This window comes from Buceros rhinoceros, unplaced genomic scaffold (genome assembly GCF_000710305.1).
Source record: "Buceros rhinoceros silvestris isolate BGI_N320 unplaced genomic scaffold, ASM71030v1 scaffold10468, whole genome shotgun sequence".
NCBI classification, from domain to species: Eukaryota; Metazoa; Chordata; class Aves; order Bucerotiformes; family Bucerotidae; genus Buceros; species Buceros rhinoceros.
This window is the reverse complement of record NW_010428647.1, coordinates 110,145-121,833: the sequence shown is the minus strand read 5'-3', so window position 1 is coordinate 121,833 and position 11,689 is coordinate 110,145. Positions and strand designations below refer to the sequence as shown.

At 45.5% G+C, this 11,689-nt stretch overlaps 1 protein-coding gene across 1 annotated transcript in view; it reads right to left on the bottom strand.

Annotated features, from left to right (window-relative positions):
- Positions 1 to 11,689, bottom strand: part of GRIA3 (glutamate receptor, ionotropic, AMPA 3) — a 148,100-nt gene that overhangs the window by 26,882 nt on the left and 109,529 nt on the right. Inside the window, exon 11 of the mRNA XM_010142354.1 lies at positions 9,319 to 9,517. Within this exon, the coding sequence (XP_010140656.1) occupies positions 9,319 to 9,517 (199 nt within the window). The remainder of the gene's footprint in view (positions 1 to 9,318; positions 9,518 to 11,689) is intronic.

The window sequence follows — 11,689 nt, the reverse complement described above, 5'->3', positions numbered from 1 at the left end:
AAAGAGGTAAGGTTCCCCCAGCAATCCAGGAGCTGGGCTACAAGGAAGAACAGGAGGATGTTTCATGCCGGGCAGTATCAGTGTAAGAAATGGCATGGGCACACTGGAGAGCGAGAAGACTCAGAAGGAAGCCAGTTACAGCTGCCTGCTCTCAGGCCTGGGTCCAGGCTACGTAATCTTTAATATACTTGGGAGCAGGCCAGCGTATGCTGAAATGCAGTAAATCCCACAGGGATCCCAGCGCAAGGAGCACCCAGCACCCTGACCATGGCACACACACAAAGGTAGGCAGAGGCATCGATAAAGGACCTAAAGCAGCAGTTAACGCGCTCTGCTGCCACAACAGCCCTACGACCACTCTACAGCTCTTTAACAAGGGAAATCTATAGCTCTAAGTCAGACGGATATTGCTGATCCAAACCACAAAGGTCCGTCCTAAAACCAGGGCAGGTATTTAATCTGAGTAATAGACGCTGGCTTTATACAGATGCACAGCTCACTGATATGAACTTCGGTAGTTAAGTGTGAACCCGAGCTTCATTATCGTCACTCATTGCTTTTCTTCCGCATGTGCAATTAGCTATTCTACAGCAGCTAATGAATCCAGTCGTTTATGAACCATTAAAAAGCAAGTTCCTAAACAGGAGTGAACAGTCCAGAAGACCGCCTTGGTACCACCACTGCTGCCTGGCCTGGGGAGCGCTTTGAGATCCATCAGTTTTAGGCAGCTGCTTTCTCGGACTTTCAACACGGCAAACTGCAGTGGAGTGGCTACCACTGTCTCGGTCTTTCGGTTGAAGCTTTCACTTGATGCCTTTCTGCTCCGCCACAAGCCTGATGGCAAGTCAGCCCTGCCACAGCTGCCTCTGCAGAGCCATGCACACTGATTGGAGCCCCCAGCTCAACGCCAGCTCTGGAGCAGATGGATGCTACATTAATAATACCATGATAAATATTATTAGTAAGATCCCACTGCCTGAGATTTTCCTCTTTACTGAAAAGGAAAAAATAGGTCTTGCAAAGGCCAGAGGGCACCATTAGTCCCCTTTCCTAAGTGTGGACATGAAAGCAGAGATGTCATTTACTGAAGGTCATAGGGCAAAGTCTAATAGATCAATGTCACAGCTTTTAGCCGCAGATAACTTGTGATGCCAGCAATTTACTTACCTATATGGACAGAAAAATCAATCCCATCATTACATGAACCTCTTGTTTTTATTACATTCTCGGCAGAAGAAAGTAGGTCAGATGCCATAAGCATGCACGGGGCCAACCCTCAAGCCTACCAAAGTCTACCCACGGTTTATAAACCTGTGGGATGCCACAGATGATAAGCAAGGTTCAAGCACGTGTATGTAAACTAGTCTGTACACTGGCAGGAATACACAAATCTTCGGTAACATACACATAAATGTAAAAGGAAGGGTTCTCTCGGAGCCAGCCCTCTCCTCCCCAGACTGGAGCAGAGGTGGGAGCCCAGCAGAGAGCTCGGGCAGGAGGAGGTGGTGGGGAAGGAGGGTCAAGGGCAGCTCTGCACATACTGGCAGCTGGGAAAAAAACCGCTCCAGGCTTCAGCAACCCTACGGTTTTTCCATACCTGACATAAGTAGGGGCCTGATTACAAAAGGCACTTTATCTTATAGAAACAACGCAATACTGTGGGAGTCTTCTTTTCCCGTGTGCCATGGTCATTTGTAAACTGTGAGCTTTGGCAGCAGGCAGTTAACGCGCTGTGGCTGCTCTAACAGACATCTTCTCTGGAGTTACAGACAGACAAGCAAAGAGTCGCTCTGGCTGCAGCGAGACGTGGCTGACATGTCAGTAACACTCGGAGCAGCAGAATGTAAATCAAGATTTTAAGACGCCCTTTCCTGGCACAACACTGAATTTCAGACTACGCCTATATTCATCTCCTCACTGTATTGCTGCCATCCATTCCTCCCCGTTGCAATAGTGACCGGGAAATTAAAATGAAAAGTCTTTACCAAGAGACAAGCTGCCTTTGTAAATCCTCCGTGATTCAGGGCCAGAGGCAGCACTCAGCCAGCAGCCCCGCACTGAGGAACCCCGCAGGGGGACGACGGGCTGGGTGGCACCGCTGGGGATCAGTATGGCCGTGCTCTGCCAGCGCGTCTGTCTGTCTGCCTGTCTGTCTGCCTGGGCTGGAGGGAAGGGATTACGTCAGCCTTTAGGCTAAGGGGCATCTTTCCAGCAGTGACATATCTAGCAGCATAGTCCTGTCTGGGCAACTGAGCAGCACACCAGCCCTGCTCTGGATTTGGCCCGTAATAAATTAACAGAGAGCGGCATTTCCAGCACACGATCTGAACACTGTCAGGTCTAATGACTTTTCAGCTCCAGACAGAAAAGTCCAACATACAGGCAATGATGCAGCAATCCCAGTGGACTGCAAAAAGGGGTGTTTCATATTCACATCATTAGTTTCTAAACCTTCATGTATTTTCTAATTATTCAAAAGTAACACTAGCAGCACTGTGAGTAATCTATCAGCACCCATGTATTTTAAATGAATCCTGAAGAAGCATCTATTAATGTGACACAGCAGCATTACATAAAGTAGGAGAGACTTGAAAAGCCAGGGTCCTCGCTGTCTTGAGCAATGTCATTATCATTATCATAGAGCTGCTCTTCAAAAAGTAGAGCATTCAAATAGCAAGACATTATTCCCCGAGGCGTTCTCTGCTTGGCAGCACAGTTACGGTGTTAACCCACTGCTAGCTGCTGTGCCAGGCCTCGCCATCGGCTGCACCCACAAGCCCCGCCTGACCCCAGGAAACGGTCCACCTCGATGGCGCGGCCAGCATCCCTGTTCCTATAGAGATCGACTTCTGAGCGGTATCGAGACAGAGGCGAGCCCAACAGCCTAAACACATACACAAGTAGAGCAGATCGACAAATGCCACCTGATATTGCAGATAAAGGAGAGATTTATTCTAATATTTGTTATTAAGTGTTGACTGAAAGCTTTGTTAAATCCTGGCTGGCCTGCTGAAATTAGTGAAATGGTTCCTTAACCCCAGTACCATCCAAACGTTTCCTTTCCAAGCAGCGGATGATGGATGAGCTGTTAATTTTAGTTCCCGTAAGGATACATTTTCCTCTCCAATCTATAGCCTTAAAGACATTAGATCACTTCATGGGAAACCATTTCTTTTGTAATTATGTCACATTTGATTTTCTGCTGTCTTTAAAACTGCCTGTTAGCCATGTGGCAGAAAAGAGGTTCAATAGATTAGGAGAAAAAGAACCAAACCCCACAAGCAGATCATCTGTCATTCAAGCAATGGAGAGGCTGTGCTCGCTGCACACTCACGCTCCTCTTTTAATACCTGTGCACGTCCTCATCTGTATCGAACAGGGAAGGGAGAGAGAATATATGGGTGAGTAAGTTTTTCACACTTTCTGTGTTGAAAAACAGTTAAACCACAGCACTTTTCCTGATTAATAGCTGCCACGTTGCCTGTCAAGGATCTATAGAGCTCATATTTGAAGCTATCACTTCCCTGTGATGTTCTGTTCTTCAAAGTCCATAAATACAATCACACTTCAATATTTCTGTCAGGCATTTGTTATGATGACTGTGTTGTTTTGCTTGATGCCAAGAACGCAGAAAGCTTAAAACTGCTAATCATACTTTTATCCAAAGGCAAAAGCAAAGCATTTGTATGAGCGCTGCGCTAGAAACGAGTCCTTCATCTTCACTAGCAAAGTAATTTTGAAATTAAAAATCAAAGAGTTTAACTACAGATGAAACCCTTAGCGCTGCGTGCACAGAGTTCACCATGGTGTTTTTAATAGGCTCTAATGATTATTTCAATATCCTTTGATTGCACAGAATGCATAAAAATCACATGGCATCTATTGGTTCATAATTCAAGGCTTCTCCTTACCCAAACCACTTGCTGGCAGAATTTATTTCCCTTACCTCTCATCTTCACGCAACCTTATCACCAGAGCAAAGCAATGAGCTCCTTATCTTATAACTGGGTGTAACATGCTAATGCTGGAGAATGCATTAGGGTCATCATTTCTCCTGCTCTCCCTCCTGGCTCTGGGATGGTGCTGAGCTCCAGCCTCATCTGCCACAGCCCCGGGGGCCACTGCAGCCCCACTGCACACAGCCGGTATAAAGCGCTGCCTGAACACGTGTGGAGGTTTCAGTTACCCCAAGTGCTTTTAGCAGAAGGTATTTCAAGATCCTTTTGATGGGTTTAAGGAATGTTTGTTTTTAATTTCCAAGGAATTTGGGATCAATCCGTTCATTTGTTCTTCCCCTGTTTTTTCAGATAAAGGTTTATGTTCTGCTTTGGTGTTAACTCGTCTGGTGGTCTTTTTCTTTTCTTTTGAAGAAATTGTTTTCTATATCAGCTTTAGTTTTACCAGCTAAACAAGTTGTACTTAAGAGTTCTTGTCAAGATCTACCTCCCCCATCCCCTGATCATATTTATGTGCTTTTTCCTGTACCTGTTCCCCTGTCAAATTACCTTTCCTCAACTTGAGCAACCAGAGGTGCAGACAGAAATGCAAAGCCTCTTGCCAGGACATACTGTGCTCATCTATCTGCTCTTGCTGAGCTATTCAGACTTGATGAAATGAAGAACAGAGAAAAAGAGGGACCATCTTAAGGACCACAACTTCCTGTGTCCTAAAAATTGCAGTTTTGTATCACATTTTATGTATAGATGAAGTCCAGAAGGCCTCGCATCCGAACTTGGTTTGGAAAGAACCACTTTTTGGGAAAACTGATGAAGAGGCATTTCGAGTGTGGAATGTGCCCACAGAGGCATAAAAGAACAGTATTGCCTTCTTGCAAAACACTAACTAAAAAAAAATACAATTGAAGAGTCTGGGCAGGCTGTCCAGCTGCAACAGAAAGTGACGCCTTCACACAGGAGGCAGAAGGGAAGCATGTGCGGATTCCTCGGCGTCCTCAAGTCAGCTAATACTCTCACGTGTCCTGAAGTAATGAAGACTTCAGCTTAGCTGTGAATGTCGTACTGGGTTGCAAAAAATTCCTAAAAATAATATCTGCAGTATCTGAGCTTTGCCTGAAGGCTGTCAGCCTGTGTGACTCCTTCCGGCACTGAGCCTGAAGTCTTTATCGACAGCAGAAGCTGTGCCAGTGTCAAACTCTCTGTCCAACACTCATGAACTTCAGTGCCAGGTAGGAGGAGCCAACCGCAAGAGCAGGGACCATCATGGCCAAAGGATCTTTGCCCTTTCTCCGGCAGCTCCTGACAGACCTGGCAACTGATGCCGTTTCCAGGAGGAAAAATTAGTAGCTGACTTAGAGCAGCAAGTCATTTCATCTGAGGCACAGGGGAGCCATTGGACAGCAGAGTCGTTCTGTCAGGGACATCCTTGAAACTACTGCTGAGAAAACCACAAAGTTCTGCAATGAAGTATCAGTCCCTTGAGGCCTCCTTTTTCCTTAGGTGCAGTTAACAGTGATTAACTACACTGGTAATGGTGTGGTATGAGCCACCTTCCATTTCCCACAGAGGCAGAAGGACCTAATGCAAGATCTTGCTACATGTTACTTGCCTCAATATTTCACCCTTGTCACATCACATCAATTTTGAGGACACCTTCTGAAACCTCAGGTTTTCAGTGAAGTGCACTAGCAGGTCAGCCACGTTTGTCCATGATCAAACACACGCTTTGCAAGTTATTTTACAGAAGCCTCTTAACACAGGTATCTGCTATCAATTAAGAGGAACCATGAATAATTCACGAGCAATTTGTATTTCTAAATGTCTAGAAGCATGTTCTGCTTCTGCTGAAGTTTAAATACGGTCACATTTACTCAAGAATTGCTAACTGGTTGTAAAGGTCATGCCTTTTGAATATATGCATATTGGAGGTGTGAAACCAGAGACTTCGGGACTGTACTTGGGCTTAGTGCTGAATTTGGATTAAATGGTGTTATGTGGATTTGATGAGCTGCTCAGATATGCTGAAGCTTTAACTGAATGTTGCTTTAGTTGCATGTATTAGAAGATGTTAATTCTAACAGATACACCCTTAGAAGTAGTAGCTTAGTGACTGCAATTGCTTTCTAGTACAGGCCTTCACCAGTTTCCAAGAAAGAGGAGGAGGTATTTTGGCATCCTTAGTCTGAGACTGTATGTTAACAAATATCTACAAAGAGGTGCTTTCTTGTCCTTTTCAATATGAATGAGTGCCCTTTGAAAGCCGAAAGGGAATTGATGTAATCTATTGATTGCCATTTAAATGCCTTTTATAAGTTAATTAGTGCAAAATGTAAAATGTTTCTGAGCAGAAACAAGCAACAACCACGAAAATACAGGCAGGCTCATTTGGTGCTCAGATATACTGGGGGGACAAATACCCTGATGGAGAGAGTCACCAACAAGTGAGGAGCGTGAATCGTGTCTGCTGTGAACCTGTTATAAAAGGCAGGTTCTCTTCTAACTCTGAGAGCAATGTCACGCCGACAGCAGTCATCGTCCATGCTTGACACAGCAATGGTGTATCTAGCTTTAACCTACATAGCTGGGATAGCGCCTATCTGGGAGACATTGTGATGTTTAGGGAAACAGCCAAGTCTAAAAAATAGGTCACTAGCTGGAGTCTGCCCAGGTCTGAAGTGGCTGAAAGTCATTACCATCTGTTCCTCTGAAATGAGGTGCTGGTATCGGTCCAGTTCCTAGCAGATAGGAATCCACACGGTAAAAGAAACCTTAAAAAGTGATCTTAGTGGGAAATGGGGTTGGCAGAAAGGAGCCATGGACTGAAGGCTCCTAAAGGGGCTCCTTCTAGCACACACAGACAAGATGGTGGGTATCTGGAGCTCACTTACGTGTCATCCCTCTCCAATGCATTAGGAAGCGATTTTTCCTTGCTGTTGTCATTCTAGCCCCTTTCACTGGCCAACAGCAGCCTTTAAGATCAATACCTGACTATTATCTTTGTTTGAGAAACATTTTAGCTTTACAGCTCTAGGCAGAGACATACCCAGGGTCAGCGACGATTGCACTAACTTGCTCAGGTGGCTGTCCCAGCAGTTAGAAGCTTCCTTTCTCAGTGGGTAAATGATCCTGACCCACTCAGCCAGCTGTTGCTTAAATAGCTTAAATACTGGTGAAGAATGGCAGAGGATACTCTCCTCACACAGGGAACCAGCATCCCATCATACCCAGGAGAACTCATGGCTCTGACTCAGACCACTATCGCTCCCACTGATGCTCTGGCAGTAGTGAGCAAAGAGCTTACACCGAGAAAAGCATCCCAGACCATGGAGCAGGCACAGTCTGTGCAGCATGCACTCAGAAACCGAGAGGCCTCCAAGAGTGATTTCAAGTTTCAGCTAGCATTACCATCTTACTAAGTACCTAATAAAGACTGTACAACAAAGCATTTATGTGAACATAGGCATTTCATCTAAGGGAAAGCTTTTGCCCTTCTCAAATCACCTGCAGAAGACTCTAATTACAACAGTTCCATAGCTGCATCACTCTATTCAAATTAACTACTCTGCAAAAGTTAATACAACTGAAATTATGTTGTGTAGCTTGAGAATGCTGAGGAGAGAGAAGGGCCCACCACTTAGGGCCCATTCTCCCTCCCAGCTGGCCCATCCAGATGACCCAGAGCAGGCATTACACCCACTCCACCTCTGCCGGGGCTCTGCTCTCCTCCTTCCCCGCTGGACTCCTCTCCCTGCCTGATGGAGCTGGCAGCTCCTGACAGATCATCCTCATTTACAGCCCTGCTTCCTCCAGCACCACGAGAGAGTCAGCTCATCTCAGGACTATTAACAGCACAACAAAGTATTCACACATTTACCAGACTTTGTATCCTTTCACACAAAACACTCATTCCTTTGATCTCTGGGTGAGAAGGGATTTCCTCCTTGTGTCAGACTATTACAGGACATGAAGAAACAGCCCCATACAGTCCTTCTTTCTGTATTAATGGTTACAAGATACTTCAAAGAAGATCTTTTTCCTGTTAAGAATGGTATAGTGACTGTAAACAGCACCAATATTTCTAATCATTGTTCTACCCCTTCTGACAGGCCCACTCAACTCAATTTTCTGCGCAGACCATACTGCTGCAGGCTGGTAATTAAACGGAATACCAATTTTTACACACTCATGTCAGCCTTACAAGGTCAGTGTTTATCTTACAGGATTTAAATACAAACAGAAGCTGTTGTAACATACCAGTCAGTTAATTAAGAACTACTGAGAATCTATTTTTACATAAAGACGTTACATTTAATTAAGGCAGAGTACAAAAGCTTCATAAAACACCTTTGCATTCACTTCCAGCTTTACATCAGATTTATACCTATATGTATGTGTGTGTAGGGACAGCAGCAAGTTCTCTTCATCTCCCTCCTTCCTCCCTCACACTTGCACCTGGTCAGCACATGTGACAGGCAGCACTGACCACTTTTCTACACACAAAAAATGCTGTTCTGACTGGCATCTGATTGGCTCTGCTGAGAGACACCCAAGAGCTCCCAGAAGGGCCGAGCATTTCAGTTCACCCTTGGAAAGGCCAGAAATAAGGAGCTCTTCTAGTTGCAATGTTTCTCGATACATAAAAGCGGTCTGAGGTCCTATTTAGAGTTTTTAATGTCCCTCATCAAACTCTCTGCAGTGCAGCTTGTGGCTTGGCAGGTGGAGAAAGGATGGACAATCTCAAATAAAAGTGTATATTCCCCCCTATGCCAAAGTACAGCAAACCCAGCATTTCCCTAACCAAGGTGGATACACACCAGTGTTCTGGGTACAAAAGCTTCACCTCTGACGCCCAACAGGCAGGTGCTGGTGACCAATCACAAACTAGCAACAACAACTGCAGCAATCAGGCACATAGAGAAATGAATGGCAGCACAGGGCTCCCATTCCCCTTCTCGTCCTGGCAGGAGAACACCGATGTCGGATGGCATTAACGGCTGCCAGCCGGGCAAACAGAGCAAGCAGGTCAAGAGCATCACTGCTCCAAGAGTTTCCTTTGCTAAATAATGCGCTAACGACTGCATTATTGCTCATCAGGCGGAGGTGCTGAACGTGGTGTCAGTAAAACCCTTCCTGTGATAGCAGAGGTCAGGTTTTCCATCTTCAGATGTTCCAGGTTGAGCAAAAGCACCCATTTTTCATAAAATGCCTTTTGATATTAAAATCTGCATTCAGGCCTGTCCTGATTGCACAAAGCAGCTTTTACCAGGACAGCTCTTACAGCTGAGTAAAAACAAATGACTGAAAACTGTGTATTAGGCACTTACAGTTCAGAAGAGCTTGAATGGAGATTTAACAGACTTACTCGGAAGAATTCTTTGGTTGAGCCTGAATCCAAAGTGCCATAGGCTATTTCGGTTTGTTTAGCCAGGTCCTCTGCGCTCTCTATGGGAGAAACCATCCTTTCCACCGTAAGGAAGGCAGCAAGATTAGCAGTGTAGGAAGAGATAATGATGAGAGTGAAGAACCACCAGACTCCTCCGACAATTCGCCCTGAGAGAGATCTATGGAAAAACACACATCATCAAATTGCTTTGAAGACATTCCTTGATTATTTTTTTTCTTCACTGAAGAGAAATTCACATGCACAACATGTCCAGATCCTCCAGGTATCTGTGAGCAGGTGGACTGTGAGCCAGTTCCTCACAGCCTTCCTCAGCAGAGGAAACTTGGCGTGCCCCTGCTCTTACCTAGTTAAACTGTCTCTCCAGTCTTTCACTAGAAACAAGGACAGTAATTATGAAATAATTCATCTGAGCCAGGCTTGGAGAGGAACAAGCTCTCCTGACTTCCACGGACCCTTTTGCCTTCTCTGCTTGCCCAGCCTTTCCCCGAGGCTGGATTTGCCTGCTGTGATATGCAGCACCGTGTCTCTTCAGGGGCTGCCCACCTTGGAGGACACATGTACCTTTTACTGATCAACTCTCAAAATGTACCATGTAGTAAACTGCAAAAAGGAATCCGAATAAACATGCCAAGGAATAGAACAACAAAGGTCCAGTATCCTTCTGTCATCACAACCTAGCAGGAATTACAGACTGAATCTGCATATTGAAGTGGGGAGAGAGGCTGGTTTGGTTTATGTTTTATGTTAATTAAAATTTGCTTGTTGCACTGTCCAAGTCAAGCGTATTCCTGCTTTAAAAACACCAGAGCAACAGAGAAGGAAGCGGAAAAAAATGTAATTGTCTTCTGTCGTTGTTATGGTTTTTGTTTTATAAAAGGATACCATAGGGAATCAAAAAAAGCCTATTTGTAAACATATAATTACAAAATGCCTAGTGGTCAGAGGTCTAGAGCCTGTCACTAAGAGCTCTTGATGCTTTAAAGCAACTGAATTCCAGGCTCAGAATATTTGTTCAGGGCAGAAGGATGCCAGTGCTGCTCAGCTGGGTGGGGAATTCCACTGCCACATGTGGTGCTGCTTCTTCAAACACAGCCTGTTGACCAGGAATCATTTCAGGAGCTGAGACAAAGCTATTTCATAGAGCTTAACCCTTAACCCTACCGATACCAGTGGAGGAAGGATCAATTCCAGACACACTCAATCCGTGGAACCTGGCTGCTGTAGTCCTCGGTTTGTGTGAAGGGAAGAAATAGAAAGCAAGAAAGCTCTTACCTGTTTAACTGTTTCCTTCAAGCCCCTCAGTGCCATCCCCAGACAGTGGGTATAAGTTGTCCTACCAACAGATGGAGACAGGAAAAAAGCAAAAGTCTCGTGATGTGCCCCCACCCCACCCACTCAGGGGGGTTAGCTGGTACACTGCCTAGTCTTGGCCAGAGCCTGAGATTGCCTGAGCAGCTAAAAAAATCCCATTAAATTATTACCAAAAAAAAAAAAAAAAAAAAAAAAAGAAAAAAATGATCCATCTGACATTAAAGAACACACCAAAGAAAAATAATTGCCAACACAATAAAAACAGAGAGCGCAATCTGGAATGGGTGAGAGGAATGTGGAGAAACAAACTGTGAGGTGAGGCACTGCTATCCTCCGCTCTCCTCTGCCCGAGGAAGGGAAGCAGCAGCTCCCATGGAGAGGGCAGATGCAGGCTGGTTTCTAGGATTACCGCATGGACCACTTGCTGGGGCAGTCAGCACCTCAGGGACTGCCACATCAAGTCCATGCCAATGTGTAAGGTGATTCAGGTGGTCACAAAGCTTAGGGAAGCTTGAGGAGTGAAGCGTCACCTCTTTGTCCATCAGGAATCAATGACTTCCGAGGTGTGAGCTCTGAGGGACGATGCCATTGCTCTGGCCTGCATGCGTTTCTTCAGGGCAGGCACACATCTGCTGGATCACCCACAAGTGGAGGAGGCTTCCTTGCCTTTCTTGAGGACCTCCCAAGAGGATAAAAGTCTTCCGAGTTTCGGCCCAGGCTGTACTGCAGCTGTGCTCACTAACAGGAGGCTACGAGCAGCTGCAAGGGCGAGTTACAGAAATATAAACCCCGAATAACGTAGAAAGTCCAGGAATCTCTCTGCCCAGCTCTACGTTCTCTGTAGGTATCAAGTGAGGATCTTGGGATTTTACAGACAGATAAAAGTCCTTTCTGGCCAGCTCCCTAACCAGTGAGGGTCTTGGCTTTAGCTACTCTGTAAAACGGGGTAACCTACACACCGAACCAGCCTCTTACGTGGGCTGACGTAATTTTAGCCAACTATAAAGCAGTGCCTGCT